The sequence below is a fragment of the Marmota monax genome, unplaced genomic scaffold, assembly GCF_021218885.2.
Source record: "Marmota monax isolate L192 unplaced genomic scaffold, Marmota_monax_Labrador192_F-V1.1 WCK01_AAM20220418_F8-fsc00220, whole genome shotgun sequence".
Lineage (NCBI taxonomy): Eukaryota > Metazoa > Chordata > Mammalia > Rodentia > Sciuridae > Marmota > Marmota monax.
The window spans coordinates 1,721,119-1,743,505 of NW_026693909.1; the positions used below are offsets into that span (position 1 = coordinate 1,721,119).

At 60.2% G+C, this 22,387-nt stretch overlaps 2 protein-coding genes and 1 long non-coding RNA gene across 5 annotated transcripts in view; 1 reads left to right on the top strand and 2 right to left on the bottom strand.

The window, feature by feature from the left end:
• Positions 1 to 699: 699 nt before the first annotated feature.
• Chmp6 (charged multivesicular body protein 6) lies at positions 700 to 6,546 on the bottom strand. The gene is made up of 8 exons (XM_046463334.2): positions 6,399 to 6,546; positions 4,869 to 4,978; positions 4,699 to 4,786; positions 4,274 to 4,360; positions 3,529 to 3,594; positions 3,256 to 3,336; positions 2,164 to 2,218; positions 700 to 1,601 (listed from the first exon to the last, which is right to left on the bottom strand). The coding sequence occupies exons 1-8, from the start codon at positions 6,459 to 6,461 to the stop codon at positions 1,546 to 1,548; spliced, it is 606 nt and encodes a 201-aa protein (XP_046319290.1). The 5' UTR covers positions 6,462 to 6,546; the 3' UTR covers positions 700 to 1,545.
• LOC124105907 (uncharacterized) lies at positions 4,411 to 18,199 on the top strand. 3 transcript variants are annotated; one of them, XR_009228525.1, is made up of 4 exons: positions 4,411 to 4,802; positions 13,703 to 13,820; positions 14,945 to 15,131; positions 15,888 to 18,199. It is a non-coding gene; the product is annotated as an uncharacterized LOC124105907 (long non-coding RNA). The 3 variants fall into 3 exon arrangements; XR_006855908.2 differs by having other exon boundaries at positions 4,416 to 4,802; positions 14,945 to 15,064; XR_009228524.1 differs by having other exon boundaries at positions 4,416 to 4,802; positions 14,945 to 18,199.
• Rptor (regulatory associated protein of MTOR complex 1) overlaps positions 18,084 to 22,387 on the bottom strand; it is a 339,912-nt gene continuing 335,608 nt past the window's right edge. The window contains exons 32-35 of the mRNA XM_046463332.2: positions 22,183 to 22,269; positions 21,177 to 21,293; positions 20,663 to 20,792; positions 18,084 to 20,121 (exon numbers count right to left, since the gene is read on the bottom strand). Coding sequence (XP_046319288.1) covers positions 20,053 to 20,121; positions 20,663 to 20,792; positions 21,177 to 21,293; positions 22,183 to 22,269 — 403 coding nt within the window. The 3' untranslated portion in view covers positions 18,084 to 20,052. The remainder of the gene's footprint in view (positions 20,122 to 20,662; positions 20,793 to 21,176; positions 21,294 to 22,182; positions 22,270 to 22,387) is intronic.

A 22,387-nucleotide genomic window follows, 5' to 3' on the forward strand; every position in this document is an offset into this window, starting at 1 on the left:
GCAGAGGGCCAGGGTCTTGGGCCTGGACAGGCCTCATCCAGGATACCATCCTCAGGACCACCACGTGCTCCCATGGCAGGAGCTGGCGGGCAGCCTCAGGCAGTGGCTTCTGCAAGTCCCCCCCCTGGCGGACATGCACACTTCAGTAGGCGGGGCTTGGCTGCCACCAAGCCTGTGCTCAGTGCTGCCCCTGACTCTGGAGAAGCTGAGACCTGGCAACATGGACCAGTGTCTCCCGGCAGGGTGTGGAGGCCATCCAAGGAAGAGGACTTGCCTACATTTCCCTGGGCCTCAGGCTCCCCAACTGGGCTTTGTGACCCCAAACCATCTGCCCTCACTCAGGAGGACCCATCTCAGGCCTGAAGCAGGGCAACCCAGACATCTGGCCACCAGCCACCAGCCCTGGGAGCCTCACAAAACCACCAGAGTAACAGCACATACTCAGCAGGCCGTGTGGCCAAACTGCCCCCCACCTTGAGGAGGGCAACTGCCCAGAGGTGACCATGGGGGCCCAGGCCACACAGAGCCCCTATGTCCTCCTAGGTACCCAGTGCCCAGACCTTGGCTTTGCCCAGTTGTGCTGGTCAGGGATGCCTCAGTTACGGTCAAGGGCAGGAGCCATATTCCAACCTACTTGCAGAGCTGGGGCTAGGCTGGTTCCCCCAGAGCCGGCCATGCTAAGATGCTGACCACACCAAGTCCACGAGGCAGCAGGCCAGGAAGGGGCCAACTTTAATATGGGGGCAACCAGTTTGGGGTTAAAGAGGAAGCTCCCTATTCCTGGTGGCCCCTGCTCTTGTGCTGTTCATGGGCCAGTGAGACCCCGGCCAGGCTGTCTGATGGCGAAACAGGTGCCTTGCATGAGCAGTGGCTTCAGGCTGGGCCTGCTGTCCCGGCAGCTGGTGGCTGGGACTGTCCACAGCCACGGGCACATGGAGCACGCCACGGCTGCTACAGCGAGTCTCACCATCCCCTTCAGGATGTCTTTTCTCAGCAAGGCAGAGCCACTGTGTGGGGGCACGGCTGGGGCTCCGGGAGTCAATCTAGCAGCGACAGCCCCCCGGCCCAACTCTCCCAGAGGCTAGAAGCTTGCCTAGGCTGTCAAGTAGAGGTGCCAAGAGGTTCTGGGGTGTCTGCCCCTACCCCGCAGGAAAGCTGAGGCATGTCGTGGCCCGCTGTCCGCTTTCCCACAGGCACCAGGGCTGCTGAACAGCACCAGGGGCGGGTGGCAGGCCTGGGCCTCTGCCACCATGGAACCACCCCGTCAGAAGCCGGGCCTGGCCAAGGGTCTGCATGTCGCTGTTTAATCCAGAATGAGAGCAGAACAGCAGCGTCACTGTGCAATCGGACTGAACCGTGAAGGGACACCCAGGAGCCGTCCCAGCACGTGAGCCTGCGTGTGCTGCTGTTCTGCCCGACAGCACCTTCTGTGCTGGCCAGCCTGGCCACGCCGGCCGGCCTCCTGGGAGCCCTCCGGGGCCACCACACACCCAAGCTGTGTGGGTTTATCCTTGTAGAATCCTGCGAGTCCTGTGAGGGGCTGAGCTACGAGGCTGCCACCAGGTCTGCGGGCCTGGCTCTGACCTTGACAGGGTCTTTTTCTGTGAAGGAAACAGACACATCTGTGATATGGAAAAGACCACGGCAGATGCTTCCAGAAGACGAAGTCAGAGGCCACTAGAGAAGGCCACTATGGGAAGGTGTGCCCAGCCAGGGGAGGCAAGGTACAAACAGGAAGCCAGTGGGCCCACACAGGGCAGGGGAGCATGGCCCCCAGACCAGCTCCAGTGAGGGGCAGGGCCCCTGGAGCCACAGAGGATCAGGAAACAGGAAGACCAGGACAAGAGAGTCAGGCCTGCTGGGGTCTCTGAACCTGGGACAGATGCCACCACAGGGGAGCCACCCTCAGCTGCACAAACACCCCGGCAGGGCCTGCACCCCGGCAAGGCCTGCGTGGCTGACGAGCCTCTTCCCAATTCTAGCATCTGGACGTGGCTGCGACTGGGCCTGGCTCTCCGCCCTGGCTTCCCCCAGCCAGCCACATCTGCAGATTGGCCTGCCCACTGCACTGGGAACGCTGGCCAAGGGAGCGTTGTGTTGTTCCCTCCTAGGATGCGCCGTCCTGCATCCCAACAAGCTCAGAAGGATGAGGCAGGGAGGTACCTGGGAGTGTTTTAGGAAGGGGCTCTGAAGGAACCTCCGGTAGCTCTATTTGTTCCTGTAAAAAGCAAAGGGTAAGGCTGTAAGGCCAGCAGTCTTCGAGGAAAGGAAACCTACTTAACTAGCTACTGCAGTCGGATTTAAAGCAGGACAAGAGCCCTCCTGTTCAGACCTGAGTCTGCACGCCCCCCAGCTCCAGGCATCTCTGGAGATTCAAACCACCCCAGGTAGGGACACAGCCACTATAGCAGTGGCTTCTACAATGATCCTGGGGTCCTGTGGAGCACAGTGGCCAACTCTTGGGCTGTCCCTAGAGGCCCCAATTCCCAAGGCTAGGCCATGCCAGGACCATGGGTGTGATATGGAAAAGATATGGACACCCAGGCTGTGCTGGTGTCCACGGGTCCAGAGAATGACAGTGGCGTGACTGCTGGGAGGTGTCAAGGAGCCGTCACCCCAGGGCAGTCTGTGGGGGAGGCCACCTCCCAAACTGAGGCCTCTTTACCTTGGGGCCTGTTTTCCTATGCAGTTCACCAGGCTCTCAGGCCCCAGTGGACAGGAGGTCATGGACTCTGGAGGGCTGGGGCAGCAGGCAGCTCTTGGGGCACAGGGAAGCCCTGGCACACTGAGGCAGGGGCCCACAGAGATGGCGCACTCTGCACAGATGTCTGGCAGAGGAGGATGCGATTGCAGAACAGACCCCCCTGGGCCCAACCTGCACAGCAGGCCAGACACAGGCAAGGGGAGAGACCCACATCATGGCTGGGAGGCCTGGCATCTGCCCTATCCACACACAGGTCACTGCCTGTGCCAGTCCTGGGGGTCAGCCCTGGAGACCACTCATCCATGCTGTCTCTTCAAGCTGCTGCTAGAGTTATGGAGAAAGGCCTCTGTTTGGCACAGACCTGAGTCACTTTAGGAAGGAAAAGCAGGTGCAAAACCAGAACCCTGTGCTCAAAAAGACAGCTGCAAATGCCACAGGTGGAGGCCTACTGCATCCTGTAACCCAGTAACTGGGGTCTTACTGCTTAGGCAACCATGCCTGACCCTGGGTCTCATCACCCAGCAACTGTGCCCAGCCCTGGGGTCCTGTACCTGAGTGATAGCATTCAGTTCCTCCAAGATGGCATCTTCATCCTCCTGGGTGAAGCTCCCTGCTAACAGCTCATCTATTTGCTGCAGAAGAAGGAATAGCAGTTAGGTCTGTTAGGTTGGGGCCCAGGGACAGGAGACAGCCTGTGGCTCCAGGCCTCCCCTGGACAGCAGCAGCCGTCATGAGAAGAAGGGCGGTTTGCCCCCAACGTCCTCCAAGCTGGCAACAGCACTGAGCAGCAGGTGGGGGAGGCCCCGGTACCAAGCAACACCTACCCGCTGGTACTCCACGGCCTCCTGGGTCTCGTCCAGGATCCTCTCCACTTCCTCTATGGACATCACCTGGAGGTCACGAGGTTTGGGAGCGTGTCAGTGAGGCAGACGACAGCCCCTTCATCAAGGGCCACGCCTTGGTGCTCTGCCCTGCTTAAGTGAAACCAGGCGAGGGGGCACCTGACCAGTCTGCTGGCCAGTCTGCTCAGGCAGGGCCCTGGCCTGGGCTGCCAGAGCTGTCAGACCTGACTTCAGAGGCCTTGGGCTGCAGGGCCTAGACCCCCTCACCCGAGCCTGCCCTGGCATCGTTCTCTAAGTGGGTGATCTGATTGCCAGGGGTGAGTTAAAATGGCATCTCTGCTTAACTGGCATGCACACCACCAGTACCACACTCAACCAAGTGGCACTCAGGAGCTCAGCTCTCCCACAGCCCGCCTGCTGGCCCACTCATCTGAGCAGGAGGAAGGAGGCCTGCGCTGGGCTTCCTGAAGCAAAGAGGGAGCTTGCTTCCCCTAGGAAACCTTCGAGGTTACTCATCACGCTGCTCTTTACCCTAGCCAGACCTCTGGTCACTAGAACCCACAGACCCAGCCCACACAGCACTGTGCAGCACCCTCCTTGGTCCTTTTGGCCCCGAGTGCCTGTGCCAGCCACTGATGGTACCCCTGGCCCAGCCCAGGTGATGGGCAGGAAGCCCTGCTGGCTCTACTGGACCCCCTCCTCCATGCCTCGCCCAGCAAGGACCTACCTGGTGCATCTTGTTCAGACACTCATTCCCCACCTGCAGCCCCTCCAGCACCTTCATCTCGATCTGGGTGAACTCGATGCTCTGGACCTGAAAAGAACCAGCCCCAGGAGGTCAGCAGCCTGCCTGTACTCCTGACCCAGGGGCAGGGTTCAGGGCCACAGCATGCTGACCAGGGGCTTCTGGGCATTCGGACAACTTCTGCACTCCCCCTTCCTGTCCCCTCCCATGGCCCATTGGAGACAGAGGACAGAGAAGGTGCCAGAAGACATGTGAAGGACGTCTGAGTGCTCAATCGGTGGCTCAGGCTACCCAGAGTGGAACCATGCTGCTTGGGCAGTGCACACGACCAGGGGAGGCTCAGCCCCACCCTGAGCACGCACAGTGCCCAGGACCACGTGGCTCGGGCAGGGGTCCTGCATGCCTACCATGGTCTCCAGGCTGCTGATCTGGCTCTCTGTCCTGTCCAGGAGCTGCTCCCGGTAGCGCTTCTTCTTGAGCAGCAGCTTGGCACGTCTGCAAGGGGAGCCGGGTGAGTGCTGTGGCCCCAGCTGGTCCTGCCCACCAGCTGCAGGCCACCTCCCCCCCACCCACTCACTCCTTCCGGCCATCTCGCAGGAGCTGCCGGGCCAGGGCCCGCTCCCGCTCCAGCTGCTGTGAGACCCTCTTCTGGTACTGCCTCAGCTTGTCCCGCTGCTGCTTCAGTTGCTGCAAGAGAAAGTGGTCTGGTATCGGGCAGCCCACACGACTAGGCCCTGGCCAGGCTGCCTAGCTCTGCCCATGCTGGCTGGGGGCTCACAAAGGAGCTCTCAGATGTAGGCCACCCTCTAAAACAGCGACCTCTGTGGGGCAGGACTATCTCCCAGGGATGTGTGGCAACACCCAGAAGCACTTCCAATTTCATGATGTGGGGTGCTGCTGGCATCTGCTACCTCCCATGTCCACTGCACCAAGGAGAACCTCACTCTAGTCACCACAGCCTGGCCCAGGACACAGGAGGATGGGCTGTGAGCAGTACGTGTGCTCAGGGCCAGGCTGGGAAGCAGCCACCAGTCAGTCCCTGGAAGGTTCACATACAACAAGGAGCAGGCAGCTGAGGGCACCTGAGCCCACGGCACTCACAGCCCAGCGGAGACTTGGGGCATCCCTCCTGCCTCTTAGTGTGTGCTTAGCTTCCCCCTTTCACTTCTGTCCATCTGAATGGAAAACAAGCTGCCAGCAGGCGATGTGCCCATCAACTAAACTCCTTTCCCCACCTTGGCTGCCCAGAGGCACAGGCACTGCCCCTTGGTCTCTCTTCCCTCCTTAGGTCATCTCCTAAGAGGAAATGGTGGTGCTGTGATGAGCAGCGTCAGGGTAGTTCGCACACTCAGGACGGGGCCTGCAGGATGGTTCCTGCTAGTGAACCCAGTCAGGCAGATGCTCGCCTTTAGGCTCAGGGAGTAATCATGGTATACACCGCCTCCCTCCCGGTGCTCACCAAGGGCCGGCCCTGCAGGGCCAGGAGGGAAGGCGCCCACTGTGCAGCCCCCCCCGACCCCAGCCTGCCCGCCCTGCGCCAGCAAGGCCTTCCTGGCCACCACCCACAGCCCGCAGGGGACACACGGCCTCAGAGAGAGTGGAGGAGCCCACAGAAGGCAGGCTGGCTGGGGGCAGGGCAGAGGGCAGGGGCAGCACTGTGCTCTGGGACACGGAGCACCTCGGACCGCGAGGGGCGGGCAGGTCTGAACCACTCTGAACCCGCGAAGGTTCTGCTTGGAGAGCGGAGGGAGGGCAGGGGGCGGCGGGGCGGGGGGCGGAGGGAGGGCAGGGGGCGGCGGGGCGGGGCTTCGGCGCTGAGCTCAGTTAGTGACCGGCGGCTGCTGGCGCTGCGGATGCCCCGGGGTCCAGAAGCCCGGGTCAGAGCCGCCTGGCCCCGACCGGGTTTCCACGGTACAAACAGAGCCCACTTCGAGGCAGACTTAGAGGGGAGCGTCGGAAAGCCAGCGGCCACGTCCGGGCGCCTTCTGGAGGCGGACTTCGGCCCAGAAACAGGTCGCTGTGGCTGCGCGTCCCTCCCCGTCCCCGACTCCGCTCCGCTGGAGAGCTGGGCACTCGGCCGCGGCCCAGCCCTCCCGCCGCGCCTCACCAGGATGGCTCTGTCCTGCTCGGTGACCCGGCTTTGCTTCTTGCGGCCGAACAGATTGCCCATGGCGGCCCCGCGCCCGCAGCCCAGCCGAGCCGCCGCCGCCCAGCGGCCACCGTACCCGGCGCCTACGGCGGCCGCGCAGGGCCCCGCTCCACAGAAAGCGCCTGCGCATGCGCGTTCCACCCCGTCCCATCGGGTCCGCCGCAGGGACGGAGGTCGCGCTCGCGCGCCGCCTGCTGGACTCGCGGAGAGGAGCCGGGCAACGTAGGCTCTGCGGCCTCGGTAGTGCGCTCGGGACCGAAGAAGAACCTCCTACTTAGAGGGACCTGCGGGTCCACTTAACGCAGACTCCCCGCGGCATCACTGCCCTGCGAGCTCTGAGCGCTAGAAGCTGCACTTGGTGATGTCCATTTGACGTGCTGGACCTGAAAGTGTTTGTCCAAGTGCTGCGCAGCAGCCGCGCCCCTGCTATTTGGTCTGGCCGTTCCTTTGCTCCCCTACTGGGTTCTCGCTGTGCTCAGACACAGTGGCGTGGCCAGTCCCAACTTCTTGGTGGAATCTGGCTGTGCCCCTGGAGGAAGGCTTTCTCCCTTCGGGACAGAAGCATTCCCAGGGGTAAGGGACAGCTGCTGCTGGGAATATTGCAGCCCTGTTACATTTGCACTAAGCCCAGGGATTCTCTAAAACCATCTGACCTCTCGCCTCCACCCCACAGGTTAGTTAAATGGGGTTGTGATAGACACCTGCCCCAGGGCGTGGCACTAATCTCCGAGGCACCTCCCCCGGCGTGGCATTGCCCGTTGCCCGTTGCCGGGGTAGGTGTACTTCCCCAGAGGAAATACGGGGACTGTGCTCGTGGTGGAGCTTAGTCCAGAGAGCACTGAGAACTGGGCACCAGCTACTGCAAGGATCTGTGGGCTCCCTGGCCCCATTAAGAGTCAAACTTGAGTTAAGACCACACCTCATCTGATGGTGTAAACCCCTCTCTGATGGGGGCATCTGTGTCCCCTGGAATCAGCAACCATTTAAAGGCAGCCTCTTGTGATTCCAGAGCTGCATGCCCACCTCCTTCCTCTGGGTCACAGTACTCTCCCATACTGGTCCTTCTGGGGGGGGCCTGGAGACCAGCTGGACTTACCTGCAGCAATGCTTTCTGGGTTCTCTCCAGATCCTGAGCTCCAGGTTTGTGACTTATGTCTGGAAACAGGGTGACTTAAGTCAGGTTTTGGCCACCAGGCCTAGACTGTCTCTGTGCACAGAGTGAGCAGTGTTCTAGGGGACTGCCCACTTCTTTTGCTCCCAGGGACCATCTGAGTAGCTGGGGTTCCTACAGGCCAGGACACTGAGTACCAGGCTGGCTGCCCGCTACAGGCCGTGCCCACCTCAGCTTCAGCAGCTCTGGGTCACATCATCCCTGTGACATCCAGAGCCCATCTCAACAATGGCCCTCCATCCCCATGGTGAGCTTGGCAGCAGGCCCAGAACTGAGCGAGAGGCCTCCTGTCACTTGTGGGGTCCCAGGTGGTGTCAGCCACATGCAAAGGTTGTGTCTTCGACCTGTATAGTTGGGGGTGTAGGTGTGCAGGTCACACTGGATGGACCCAGTTCAACAGTCGTCTCTCTGTGGACCTCTGTACTCTGGTCCTCACAATGCCAGGGACACTCCAGCATCTCACACTCACCCACTGAGTCCCCTGTTGAGTCCGAATTTCAGTCAATCCAAAAAACAGGTTGTGGTGGGCTCCAAGGGCGGGTCTAGGGGCTGGGTGCACTGTTGGGCAGTGGGCACACCTGCCTCAGGAATCCAGCCCCATCTGGGCTCTGTCTCAGCCTCCTGTCTAACACCCTGGAATCCACTTCCACACATAACTCCCCAGGTCTCTGCCAACATAGATTTGAAAATCTTTGAATTCTTGTAGTCTGTAAACCGGGGTTTGGCAACTGCACCCTGTAAGCCAGGTCTGGCCTGGAGCCTACTTTGTTTTGTACAGCCTGTGAGCTAAGAATGGTTCACATTGGAAAGGGTTGAGAAACACACACACCCTGCCACCACCAAGACAGAGGAAGGAGGAAGAGGAGGAGGATAGGAAGTGGACAGAGATCCGTGTGTTGTGCAAAGCCTTAGCTGTAGACTATTTGGTCCTTACAGAAAAAGAACCCCAGCCCTGCTGGGAGTGGTTTCCTGCAGTGTCCCAGGTGGCCCTGCTCTGAGGGTTCACTGCAGGCTGTGGAGCCCACTGAGGAAGATGGGAACCCCTGGAGGACTTGCAAATGTGGGATGCCAGTCCCTTGGGCCACTGCTACTAGGGCCACGGGAGAGGCTGTGAGTGGCCTGGGAGACCAGGAGGTCAGCCTTCGTTGAGATTCAGCACTGCCCTTTGAGTTCAGGGTCATCTTTCTATCAAGGCCTCAACTTTCAAGCCAGGAAGCTGGCGAGGGTGTGAGTGGTGCATGCCTAAGGTGTGGAGCCACAGTGGCATCTGCCCAGGGGGAATGGTCATCCCTGCCGCCTGGGGCAAGGGTGGAGGAAACAGTGACTCCCATAGGCCCAGGCCAGTGGCAGGCATTTCCATTGTCAAGGTCAGCAGTGCAGTGCAGTCTAGCCCCAGGTCAAATCCAAAGCAATGCCCATTCCACCTCGGAAGACCTGCATCCTGGAACCAGCCCTGGGACCAGACTTCTGTTTTGTGCAGTCCCGGTCAGCTGGCAGAAGCCACAGTGGTCATGTGAACAGAGAGTAGGACGGGAAGACCTCTAACCAGAAAAGGACTTGAACTATTAAAAGGGCACATGAGAACCCGAAGACAGGAATGGCAAACCGGGACAGAGAAGGGGGGGAAGAAACAGGACCCGGGAGAACAATCCGTCCAGGACAGGGCAGGGAGCCGCCAAGGGTGAGAACCAGGGTCACCCGTGGGGAGACCACCAGTGGGCCACGGAACCCAGAGCGGGTGCAATGGCCAGGAACTCCACCAGGCAGCTGAGGACTTTCCTGGGAGCGCGACTTGGAGGAGCCTGCATTTCCATTGTCTGTACACAGTGCTGTACCCGGCCAGATGCAAGAAGCAGCCACAGGTGGCAGAGCAGGTTGCCAAAGAGCAGGGCCAGGAGGGAGCTGGGCGGTAGAGCAGGTGCCCATGGTTGAGGCTGGGCCCATCCCCAGCACCCCGGACACAACAGAAAGGGAAGCCCCTGCCCCCGCTGGGCAGACCAAAAGCCCTGTGGCCTGGCCCATCGCACGCTCATGCCCAGCCCTGGCCTCTCAGCCGCTGCTATTCCAGGACCCTCCACCAATCCCTGGGCTGAAGGCTCCTCACCAACAAGCCCACGGAATCCAGGGCAGGCATGGGATCCACAAATCCAGCCTGGCCAGGTGGCTCTGGTGTGGCTCCCGGGCGTCCACCTCTGCACTATTCTCCAGCTGGAATCAGCAAAGCCTTGATGTCTGTGGGGGTGGCAGATGGCCACTCATCTCCCTGGATGCACCTGGGTCTCCCTCAAGTTAAGTGGAGGAGAGGAGGGGTGACGGGCTCCCACTTGAGGTATGGTCAGCAAGTGAGGGCGGCTGCCCAGACAGGGCACTGCTGCTTCTGCTGCTGGGAAGGCTTAGTGGGATGACTGGGGGAGGGTTCGAGGTGGACACTGGGCTCTCCCCAGCCAGCCTTTCCCACTGTGCTCCAACAGGAGCCATCCGGAGGCTGAGAGTTCAATGTACCTGTAACCCTGCCACCTCGGGGGAAGCCTGGGGGAGGGTCTTCAGATGCAAGGGTCCTGCAGCCCCATGTTTCCCCATCTTCTCACTCTGCCTTGACCCGAGGATTTAAAGCCCTCTCCATGTCATTCCTGAACTGCGGTCTTTCCAGTGCCCGTGGGAGCCAGCGCCCACCTGCAGCCCTCACAGTCCTGCTTCCACAGGGATTTGCTTTGAGCTGCTTCTGGATCTCCTAAACGTGGCGTTCCAGAACCGGTTCTGGGCCATGACAGAGAGCGTTTTGCCACACAGGCAAAGATGACCACCACCCACCTGTGCTGGCCAAGCTACAGAGAACCACGGACAGGGCAGTGCAGAAAACAGAAGTGTCCTGCGGCACTGTGGGGCCCGAGGCCTGAGGTCAGGTTTCAGCAGCTTCCCTGGGCTCGGAGGGAGGTCTGTTCTAGGCTCTCCCCGCGCTGGTGGCGCTGGCAACCCTTGGCTGCTGGTCTGGAAGGAGGGCTAGGGCTCAACGTGAGTTTCAGGGGCTCAGCTCCAGCTGGAACACAACAGCAAGGCTGTTGCTGAACTGTTCCTGTTGGAGGAGCTGCTTCCTGAATGACTTCTGACACTGGATACTGGGCTGCGTGTTCTCAGGAAGGCAGGAGCCTCTCTGGGCATCTCAAGCAGGAAGGTACGTGCTGCAGAGAACCAAGGGCTCAAAACCACGGAAAGAGTTGGAGGAATGAAGACTAGGGAATCCCATCCCTGGATGGTGGGTCAGCAGCATTGGAGTCTGGGGCCACTAGATCTGCAGGAAGCCCTCTGTGGTGTGAGCAGACATGCAGAGGCCATCCCACAAATTGCAGGCCCACCAGGTGGACTGCCACTGCCCGGAGATGGTGACAAGGACTCCCCACCTTCTCCACCCCTAGAGAGAGCTTCGCATTAGTGGAAATTAACCTGTATTCAAGCTCGAAGCTCCAGCCTGTGCGGACCCAGGGTAGCAGCAGGCTGGGGAACATGGGGCACGCACTGGGGAGGCAGGAGGCAATCAGGAAGTGGCATTCCCGTGGCCTGGAGATGACATGTCTAGAAAGAGGCAAATGGTGTGAAAGTGGTCTCTGTGGGAGCCAGTGCTATAAACCCAACGTCATTCAAGAGTCATCTGTGTCCAGAGGCCCACTAGGCTCCATGCAGGGTGGGCTAGGTGCCCGGGACCCCAATGGGGTGACTCCAGTCCGTTTGGGTGCAGGAACTGGCTGATACCACAACCAGTGTGCAAGCCATAGCTGAACACTCTGTGGCCCTCATCTCCACTTCTCAGTCCAGGAGGGCCCCCATCTCCCAGGCCAGGCTCCCTCCTGGACAAGAAAGCACAGTGTAGGGAGAGAGAGCACCTCGCCTTCTCAGGCCACAAGGCCGCTGACAGGGGAGAGCTCTGATTGGCTCAGTTTAGGCCAATCAGCTGTGGCCTTGGGGAGTAGTGATGAATGATTGGCCCAGCGCAGGAGTCCTGCCCACACCTAAGCCAATCCTCAGTGTCCGGAGAGGGGCAGTTTCCATTCAGCCGGGGAAGGAGGGAGCATTAGCCCCCAAAGGGACTTTTTTGTCCTGTCTTGCCCATGTGTGTGACATGTCCAGGGCACATGTTGACGCCTGGCTCCGGCCAAGAGACCCCAGGGAACTTGTGACGGGGCCGCTCTTGGAAATGGAAAGCCCGCAGGCCGTGGGATGCAGGTGGACGCTGGGGAGGGGCCGTGGGGTCTCGGGTGTGACCGAGAAGTCAGTGGCACCGCGGAGAAAAAGGGATGAGCCCCCTAGAAAATATCGGTCCTGGACAAACGAGTGTCAGAGGAAACCGCTCGCTTTGATCACACCTGGGGGTGTCGGCAGCGGGGGCAGCGGGGGCGGCGCAGGACCCCAGAGGGAAGGTGTCCTGGGGCTGCCCTGGGGAGCAAAGGCCCTGTTGGCTGGTGACCTCGGCGACCCTCGGAATGAGGGACGCCGGCTGGCAGGGATGCAGGGCTAGGACTCCCAATGGGGCCGTGGAGAGCAGGGGGAGGACTGGGGCAGGGAGGGCGCTGCAGGGCCTTGGGCCACTGACCTCCCTCCAGGAGGCCAGGCCCCACCCGACTTCCCGACTTGTGTGGTGACCCCCCGTCAGCGACCACGCGGGGGCGCTGCAGGACAGGCGGCCAAGGAGCTGGGGCGGCAGGCGGGACCCCAAGCACAGGCCGTGGCAGCCCCGGGTGTGCTCAGAGAGGCCCGTCCTGTGCGGACTCGCGAGGTGGGCCCGGGAAGCCCGCGGCGGTGCAGGTTTGGGAGGCCCCTGTGGGGTCTGTCGGCTCTGAGAGTCCCTGAGGAGACACTGCCGGGTGGGACGTCGCAGGGGTGGAGGGTGGTGGTCAGGGAATGCCTCCTGGAGGAAGTGGCATCAGATGCCAGGAGGCTGAGCACCAGACAAGAGGCCGTGGAACAGTGCAGGGTAGGGCAGCCTGGGCGCGAGGGCTGGTCTTACTTGGGCCTCTCAACCAGTCCCTCTGGCTGCTGTTCTGTGGGGTGAGCTGTCATGCTGAGAAATGGGCTTGGGGGCCCTGGAGTGGTTCAGGTGAGAGTCAGTGGATGGGGCAGAGCTGCATATCTGGACTTGCGGATGGGTGAGAGATGGCCATGAGTGGACAGGGCATCGGGCAATCATGCCCCTAGGTGGATGTGGTGCCCTTCAGAAGGGAATGGCAGCCCCACTCCAGCCTGGGACCCCAGGACAGGCCATTTCGCTGGGGGGAACTGAGGTGCACAGGAGTTTGGTAGCCTGCCTGAGGTGGGTGGGCATTTCCACACAGGTGGAAAGTGGGAGGAGGCTCCTGGGGCCTGGTGTGGGGGTCCCTGTTGGGCAGGGTGCTGAGCTTTGGATTGCGCTGTGGCTGCAGCCTGGAGCAGAAGGACACAGGCTGGTGCCTGGGCAGAGGCCTGGGAAGACAACTGCCACAGGAGGCCACAGCCCTTGAGTGGTCCCCTCTGCTCTGGGCCAGTAAAGCACGGCAGCAGTGATGGTAGGTCATGTCCCAGGCTGGTCCTTGAGACCCAGTGGCTTGTCTGAGCCACAGCTTGATGGCCACTGCCTGGGGGACCCCAGCCAGATGCCCAGTGGAGCCGCCGCTTCTGGACCCCTGACCCTGAGATGCAGAACATCTGCTGCCCCAAGCTGCTGGGTTTGGGATTTGTTTGGAGCAATAGGGAATGACACCAGCGCAGCCATCCCACCCAAGCCCAGCTGTCGGCTCAGCCCATGCCAAAGTCTGGCCAGGCCTGGAGGCCCTGCTTGGACACTCACTCATGCAGAGGTGGGTGGCAGGCTCTGTTCCTGGTCCTGTGGCCTCCCTGCAAGACTGCTCGCAGGGGGTCTTCCTCCAGAGCCCCTGGCCCAGTGCAGAGGACAGGCCAAGTTGCCGGTGTTGTGCCCCAAAGGCAGCAGTCCTTGAGGCCTGGGATGTTCCAGCCTGGCCCTCTGTTCCCTGAGACCTGGTCTCTTACTGTCCCTGGCACTTCCTTGAGTCTGAATATGTTCATGCTGTCATTTAGGCAGAATGATAGAATGTATTTCTCCTAGGTCTGAAGACTGGGAAGTCCCAGGGGAAGAGGCTCACGGGCTTGGGGTCTGGTGAGGACCGGCTGTCGCTCTAGGTGGTGCCTTCAACGCTGCATTCTCACCTGGTGGAAGGCAGAAGGTGAGAAGGGCTGGAAGCTACCTGAAGGCCTTTCTGTGAGGGCCTTGGTCCTGCTTAGCAGAGGAGCTGCTGCTGCTGATTTTTTTCTTCAGAGCTGGGGATGGAACCCAGGGCTTCTATGTGCTAGACAAAGTGCTCTGCCACTGAGCAGCACCCCGGCGCTTTTTAAATTTTATTTTGAGACCGGGTCTAAGTTGCTTAGGGCCTTGCTAAGTTGCTTAGGTTGGGCTCCAACTTGCAATCCTCTTGCCTTAGCCTCCTGAGTGGCTGGGATAACAGGCCTGGCGACTGCTGTCGGTACTTTTGATATATTATGAATATTGAACCTTATCTGTTCCATGATTTGAAACATTTTCCCCCTCCTGTAGGTTGTTTTCCACAGTCTTGAAGATGTTCTGTGCATGGAAACTTTTATTTTTATGAATTCTAGTGTATCATTTCTTTTGTCATGTGCTCTTGGTGTCAAATCTAAGACTTAGTCGCTATATGTAAGGTCATAAATGTGCACCCCTGAATTTTTTTCCAGATGCTTTGTCATTTTAGCTTGTATATTGAGGTCATGGGCCCACTATGAGCTTGTCCTCCTACCTGGGGTGAGGTGGGGGCTCAGCTGCACTCTCCAACTGGCCCAGCCCCATTGCAAGGCTGTTCCTAACCCACAAATGGTCTGTCCTCCTTCTCAACAATCAGTTGCTCAGTCAAGTTGGGTCCACTGGTCCCGCTGGCTTGTCCACCTGCCCTTATTTCTGTACCACAAGGTAGCTTTGAAGTAAGTTGAAATTAAGTGACATGAATCGAATTCTTCCTTTTCAGTGTTGTTGGCTACTTGGGGCCCCTGGCAGTGCCATATGAACTTGTTCTTTCTATTTCTGCAAAGAAGGCAGGGGAACTGGGCCGGGGCTGGTGTGAAGTCTTGGGTCCCGTTGGGGCACCGCCGTTTTGCCGTTATCAGGTCTTCCAACCCAAACCTGGGCTGTCTCCTCATCTGCTTGGGGCCTGTGGCTTTCAAATCTGTGCTTAGGTATTTTGTTCTTTTGTGTTTCACTGCAAATGGAATTGGTTTCTTAATTTCCTTCTCAAATTATTCAATGCTGGTGCATCATTTGAATTCTCCCCCTTCACAGGCCACGGAATGGGAATCCTCACGAGGCGGGCTCTCGTGGAAGAGCCTCACCTGGGTTTCCCAGCTGCACCCTCCACCCCTCCCAGGGGCCCCTCCTGGAGTCACAGACACTCAGGTCCAGGTAGGAGCTCCTTGTGTGATCCTGCTCCTGCTAACCCGAGGCCAGGCTACAGTTCTTGATCCCACAGGTAACCCCAAGACTGAGAGCCTGGGGCGATGCCTTCCCCGCCCTCCATTACCCCTGAGGACCCATGTCAGCCAGGGCTGAGGAGGGAAGGCCTGCAAAGCTAGAAGGGACTCTGCCCCTCCCCCAGATACGCTGGGTTCTGTTGGCCTCATCAGGTGTGGGGCTCTGGGTGGGTGTCCTTGGGGGTGGACAGCCTCCTGGTCATGTCTGCGTGGCCCCTTCACCCATGGTGCTGTGCCCAAAGTGACGCTGGCTTCCGGGCTGGGGGCCTGGGTGGTAGGATGGCTTAGGAAGCCTTGGCTCTGGCCTTGGTGGCCATGCTAACTGGAGGACAGCCCTTCCTCTCGGGGCTGGGGTCCTGCATGGTGAATGGCCTGTCACTTCCCTGGCCCCTGGAAGTCCCTGTGGGGCCTCAGTCTGTTTGGAGGATGCTGACCTATCCCAGGGAGAAGCAGGTTCTGGGGGGCGTGGCAACCATCCTCCTAACTGCCCTGGGCCTGCCTGGCCAGGGTAAGGCAGGGTCTCATAGGTCAAGGACCCAAGTGGTGGTTGGAGGTGGGGAGGGCTGAGGGGCACCAGGGCTGCCTCCCTGGCCTGGGGACATGAGGCCCAGCCCGCCAGGTGGGGCCAAGAAGGCTGGGCCCCACGAACATCCAGGGCTGCCACCACTGTCCTCAGGGTCTCCCCTCCCCCCACGGTGCTGTTGAGAAGGCCCTGGGGACACTGGTGGCAGCCTGGGTGTGTTCCCCACCCACAGGGAGCACCTGGCCACAGAAGTGCAGGATGGACCTTCCCTGCAGGGCCCCACAGCTGCCCTCAGGAGGGGAGAGCTAAGAGAGAGCTTCCGGGAGCGACCTGCCCAGGGCCAGCCTGCCCAGCGTGCTCCTGGCTCTCATGCTACAGCGTCTCAGGGATAGGTGACCTCCCCAGTCACTGGCCCCACTTCTTGTCACCTGGCGGGCAGGCGGGGTCTACCCCTACTTGGCCTCTGGGGTGCTGAGGCAGGGTGGGGCCAGAGGTGACTGGGCTGCAGCCACAGGGACCTGGTGTCCTGGTGTCACAGGAGGGCACAATGGCTGATGTGAGCATGCAATAGGCTGCCATTGGGGACTCCCTTTTGCTTCCTCCCTGTCCCTCTCTCCTTCTGGGTGTGGCCTTTGCTCTACATTCCCCTGATCTCTGAGCCAGTTGCAGAAACCAGCTCTCGACCACAAAACAGACCCCAAATCGGAGCGTCCTCCCTTGAAGAGAAGAGAGGCCCATGAGCAGGAACTCGCTCCCTGTGGGCAGCCCCTGGCCTGACGCCCCCACGGCCTCATAGACTCTGAGGGGAGCTGAGCCTGAGACCTTGAAACAGCTGCCTCCTGCCGAGCGCTGCCCCCCAAGGCATGGCCTTTCTGTGGGGCGAACTTTCGCAGGGCCTCCTTCCAGGACCAGCAGCTGCGGGCCCCATGGCTAGTGGGGCAGTAGAGGCCAGGGAGGTTGACCCGTGGAGGGAGGCACTGGAGGCTCTGGGCCTGGCTCACCTGTCAGCACCCCACAGGGCATGTTGCTCCTGTCCTGCCTCCTTGTCCTGCGGGGGTCACCTGAAGCTGGCCATTTGCCTCTTCTGCTGGGCACGTGAGCAAAGCCAGCCTGCAGCCGGCGCCCTTGCCATGGCCACAGGCCTGGAGTGGCTGTGGAGATCCGACTTGCCGTCAGGCCTCCTTCCTGAGACTGCCTCGGGTCCGTCCCCCGCTGTTATGAACACCGGATTTGTTCTCAGGTCGTGCGGACAGAAAAACTGATGCTAATAGGAAAAATATCACTCTTCTAACCAGAGCTGACCTGGCACAGCCCCACAGCGCTGGGCACCTCTCTTGTTTAGGATGAACCCTGACTTAGCAATCCCAGCACAGGAGCCCTCCAGGTCTCCATGGCAACGGCTGCCTCCCTCTTTGGCAGGCGTGGAGGACTGGGAGCAGCGGCCGTCTGCGTCACGGGAACCCACCTTCTCAGGGCTGCACCCATGGCCAGGCCCCAGGTTTGCTGCTCATGGCCGCAGGCTGCCCCCAGGGGCCACTAGATCCCAGGACAGTGGCCAGCACAAGGCCAGGGAGCTCCAGAAGGCAGGAGCCGCGGCCGTGCAGCTGTCGGGGCTGCAACCTTCCTGGCTTCTCTGGCCAAGGACCCTGAGCCTTTGTGGCTTCTGTCTGGAAGGAGGGTCTCTGGCTGTGGACAGAGGGGGCGGTCCGCTGAATAATGCCTCCAAAGATGTCCACATCTCAACCGCAGGGCCGATGACTATGCTTGCCCCCTGCTGAAGCCGGTTAGAGGCTGAAAATTGGTTCATTTGAAAATGGGATAGGGCTGGTCACCCAGGGGCCCAGGGTAGTCAACAACATTGAAAAGGAAGTGATGTCAAAACAAAGCCCTCCCCTTCCCTGGACCTCCAGACACGAGAGACACTGCTGGCTCTGGAGAGAGGAGGGGCAGACCAGGGCTTTCTCCCCAGCAGCAATGCTGCCCTGGGACACCTCATTCTCAGCCCCGCGAGACTCGAGTGGACTTCCCACGTGGCATAACGGCTGGCCTTGTCAGAGAAGCAAGTTACAACACAGCAGCAGGAGCCCCCTGGAGCTCGGCCTGTGCAACCAAGTCATCTGCTCCCAAAGGTAGGGCCGCACTGGGTTGCTGAGGCTGGCTTTGAACTGCGACCTTCCTGCTTCCGCCTCCCAGCTGCTGGGGCCATAGGTGCGGCCTTCCCTTGAACAAACTCCTCTCACAGGGACAGACGGGGCACATGATATAAAGTGCTGCGCTTTCTTGTGGGGCTGAGGCCCAGCTGCCCAGGGCAGCTGCAGAGGACTTAGGCGATAGCCGCCCCAAGGCTCCCCGCAGGCCTGCCTGGCCCCCCAGGGGCAGATGTTGCTTCCTGGGCAGAGGCTGCCACCAGCGGCCACTTGTGCACGTCTTTAACTTTTATTAAGTTTATTATTTGTCATTGCTCTTAGCTTCACATTACGATTCCATGTTTTGTCAAAGTCTTTTTCAATTCTCATTTTGGTAAAATAAATAGAGATAAAGGAACTCTAGGCGGTGCTCTCTCGAGCCTGTTAACTTCATGATTGAGTTTTCGCATCAGCCTGGGAAGGCCCCGCCCACGCGGTGCTAGTGGATGCACAGCATGAGCAGGGCTCCAGTGGGACCAGGGAGGGGAGGGCCTGGCCCTTCCAGAGCCATCTGCACTTTGCCGGTGGTGGTTTTGCCTCAAAAGTAACAGAAATGCAAGTTAGGCTGCAATCGAGCTGAACCTCAGCTACGGGAGGTCAGCAGCTCTGTGGGTGAAGCTCAGTTTCCGGAAGGTTCCAGGGTTTCACCCACAGAGCTTAGGGGGTGCAGGGGAAAGGGTAGAACTTGTGGGGGAGTCAGGACTTTCTAGGGCCTTCCTGACTCCAGGCTGCTTGTGCTCCCAGGCGAGGGAAGGGCCTTCACCCTGGAACCTCCTGGTGGACAGCTCATTTCCTGGGGGCAGCAGAAGGGTCTCCTCCTCCTCCATCCTGCCTTGTCCACCCGTCTGGCTCTGGGGTTGGCTTAGGGCTGCCCTCAGGACTCCATCCACCTGGAAGACAGTCTTGGCCAAAACAGAGCTATCGCCCCCCACATGAGGGGCCTGGCCTTCCTGTCCCGACTCACTCAGACCCCACTATTATTGGTCTCTGATCAGCAGAATCAATTAAGCCCTCTCATTCCTCATCTCTGAAAGATCCTGATTCCCAAGGAAAATGGAAACGCTTTCCAAACGCCATCATTGTAGTTGTGCCATGTGTGTGCAATCGGCAGCAATTCCGAGCTCCCTCCCATGGTCCAGCCGTCCACAAGGCCCCTCTGGAACTGCACATGCACGCGCGCGCATACACACACACACACACACAAACACACGCACACCGGGCAGGCCAGGCTAGGCCTCCAGAATGCTTCTGCATCACGGACTGCAAGATGCAAGCCTTGCTCACACCAGCGTAGGGCAAAGAGCTGAAGACCGGCTACTGCTACCCACAACCCCTGGGGCTCCGTGCACCTCAGCACCTGTGTGAGGTGTGTGCATGGCAGGGAGGCCATGGCACCCACGCACACATGCACCCCAAGCAGGGACATGGAGGTCCTGGCCATGGTCACTAGAGCAGCACTTCAGGGATGAGCCTGCAGTTTGGGACGGTGGCTGATTTGTGAGGACCTCATTGTGTCTAGAGCAGCAGAGCCAATGGGCCCTCTCCTGCGAATGCCTTCCTGCGAGAAGGACCCAAACCAGAGTCCAAGGGCCTGGCTGCATGGGGGGTGGGGTGAGGCTGGCGAGCCCCCCTCTTCGTACCACGACCCCCCTTGACAGGGAGGCCTGCAGCTGAGCAGCCCTGGAGGGCCAGCTCGGGGCTGCTTCCTCCTCACTGCTGGCTGCAGGGGTCTCCCTCCCTGTTTTCTGACACCTCCAGCCTCCTCCAGCCTGTTCCCAGCGGCTCCAGGCTCAGGCCTTGAGAGGACAGTGGGGCCAGGCCAGGCTGGTGGGGGCCATTCTGGGGCCCACGGGAGCCCCAGTGCTGCTTCTCTGTCAGGGCTCTGTCGTTTCTGTAGCTAATGCTCTGATCACAGGAAAAATAAAACAAGTCTGTTCCCTTAAAAAAACCTCAGAAGGAAAAGAGGCCAGGAAGGGGCCGCGGTGCACAGCTGTGTGTCGGGAGTCTCGGAGCCTGGGCGCTGGTTCTCTGCGAGAAGTGATGTCAAAACAAAGCCCTCCCCTTCCCTGGACCTTCTAGACATTACAGCGAAGAGAAAAAAGAAAGCGCGTGGCCCTTCCTCCGAGGGCAGCAGCTGGGTCAGGAGCCGGCGTCTGCGGCGAGCCTGGGGTTCACTGTGTGTGGGGTGGCCGCAGCAGGAGCCCGGTGCCACTATCTGACGCGCTTCTCCACCGAGTACACGGAGATGTAGTAATCGTTGCTTCCCACGGCCAGGTGGGGCTGTGGGGCGAGAGAGCAGACATGAGTAGGGGCATGAGTAGGGGCCACAGGCTACAGCCGGCAAGGTCATTCCCGCAGCCTACCTCTGCACTGAGAGGGCTCGGGAAGGCGGCCTGTGAACTGCCAGGTGTTGGCAGGATGGGGCGTTGCCCGTACGCCAAGCACAGGCAGAGCGTGCATTACCCACAGGGCCCTGCTGGCACTTGGGCAGAGCTGTAGGCAGGCTCCAGTGGAACCCCGCACTGCAAGGAGCAGGCTGGCAGGTCCTAACTTGAAAACACGACCGCCTACGGCCCAGGGGCAGAGTGAGTGGACAGGCCTGTATCACACAGACTGCTGCCTCACCAGGAGGAGCATGCCTGAAACTTTCTGCTGGAGTTTCCCCTGATGGCATGTGTACAGGGACCAGAGGACACTGCTGCTGGCCCTCTGCTCCTCATGTGTTCTGGAGACTAGGAAGGGAAGGCCCAAGGCTTGTGGGTCACTCAGGTGGCCCTGTCCCCTACCCCCACTGCCCCCACCCTGGTGTGAGGGCACAGACCCAGTGTGGGTGGAAGGCCAGGCAGCTGATGGCCCCGACTCGCTGGCCCATGAACCCGTCGTAGTACTTGATGTTGTTGATGAGTTCGCCGTTTCCGTTGTAGATGGCGGTGAACTGGTTCATGGAGCCGCTGCAGCAGGAGGAGGAGGAGAGAGGTTCAACAGTTATGTCCCTCTCCTTTGGGCTGGGAGACAGAACGGCCCCCAGAAGAATGGCTTAGGGACAGGCCAGCTAGGGATGGGGCTGGTGTGGTGGTGGGGACAGGCCAGGAAGTTGGCCCAGGGTCCCCAGGCAGAGAATGGCAACTTGTCTGGATGCCCTCAAGTGAGGATGCAGGCCTCCATCCCTGGAGACCCCTCAAGAGTGTTCTGGGAGAGATGCGGCAGGGAAGAGGCCTGTTCTCAGTTCACGATGGTACTTTAATCTTCCACCCCATCTTTCTCCAAAAGGCACGTGGCAGGGCTGGGGAAAGGTGGCATGGTGGAGAGGGGGCTGCGGGAGAGGCAGCACCTACCATGCGATGAGGTTTGCCTGGGGGTGGATGTCCAGGGACGTCAGCCCCTTCACAATCTGTAGCACATTCACAGACTCAGGCATCCGGGGATCAAAGAAGCGCACATCTCCATTGACACTGCAAGAGAGGGCCGCAGTGAGGCCTGCGGGCCAGGCCTGGGGATGCCCTGCTTGTGCCCTGGCTGGAGGATGATGGCCCCGGACATGTGCAGTCTGACACCCACTTGCACCCGCTACTGGAAGCCAAAGCTGCCAGGGCGTGCTGTGCTCTGGTGCTGGGCCCAGCGGCCAGGCCCTCACTAAGCTCTCCCAGAGCAGAGAAGGGTCGCTTGTGATGCCTAGGGCCACTGCTGAGCCTGCTGCAAAGCAGGACACCCATGGGGGATGGGAATGGCTGTAAGTCAAGGTGCAAAGGAGTGAGCTACTGGTCACCAAGATCAGATTTTGGGCCACTGGGGGCCAGGGTGGTGGGAGATGGAGCTGGGTGGGGTCACACTGCCTGCAAGGAGGGCCCTGCCTTCCACCTCTGCAGGTGTCCCTCCCAAGAGCGGGGTTTTGTCTTTATATCACAAACAAGGAAGAGAGGGCATCTCTTTGAAAGAATGGAGGCTTTGTGACAGTAAATCACACTCTGGTGTCCCTTTAACGGGCAAATAAGTATTCGCTGCTCTCAGCACAGTATTTACCGAACAGCAGAACTGAATTTATGCACAGACAGTGATGCGTGGCAGCGGGCAGCGGCAGTCCTGCTGGCCACGTGCCTGCAACAGCATGTGGCCCTGCTGCCTGTGGGGAGGAAGGGGGCCATGCCCCCCAGGGCTCCTTTCTGCTTGGCAGGTGTCTGACCACCCTCTGGCTCTGCACCCTGACCTTCCTGGCCAGTCCCAGTGCCGGAGTCAATTTCTGCCCTGAAATGCCAGCATCCCTGTTTAAACACCAAGGACGTCTTTAAACGGAGGAAAAATAATGTTTTAACAGCAGGACGTCTCGTGACTATCCCACGTTACCTCACGCTCACGATGTGGCCCTCGGGGTGCTTCTGCAGGTGGGCCTTCACCACCCAGGCTGTGTGCTCCCGGTAGGTCATGACGCGGCTGCAAGGAGGAAGGCGTGGTCAGGCAGTGCTGGGCAGGGCCAGGCTCAGCTCCTCTCCCAGGCCACTCAGGGCTCTGGGCGGACAGCCGTGCTGGCTCCACAACAGGAGGCCACATT

Coding starts and splice junctions, on each gene's coding strand:
- Chmp6 (XM_046463334.2), bottom strand. CDS start 6,461: ATGGGCAATCTGTTCGGCCGCAAGAAGCAAAGCCGGGTCACCGAGCAG. Junction 4,787..4,868: donor CTGCGAGATGGCCGGAAGGA/GTGAGTGGGTGG, acceptor CTCCCCTTGCAG/ACGTGCCAAGCTGCTGCTCA. Junction 4,361..4,698: donor TCAGCAGCCTGGAGACCATG/GTAGGCATGCAG, acceptor GGTTCTTTTCAG/GTCCAGAGCATCGAGTTCAC.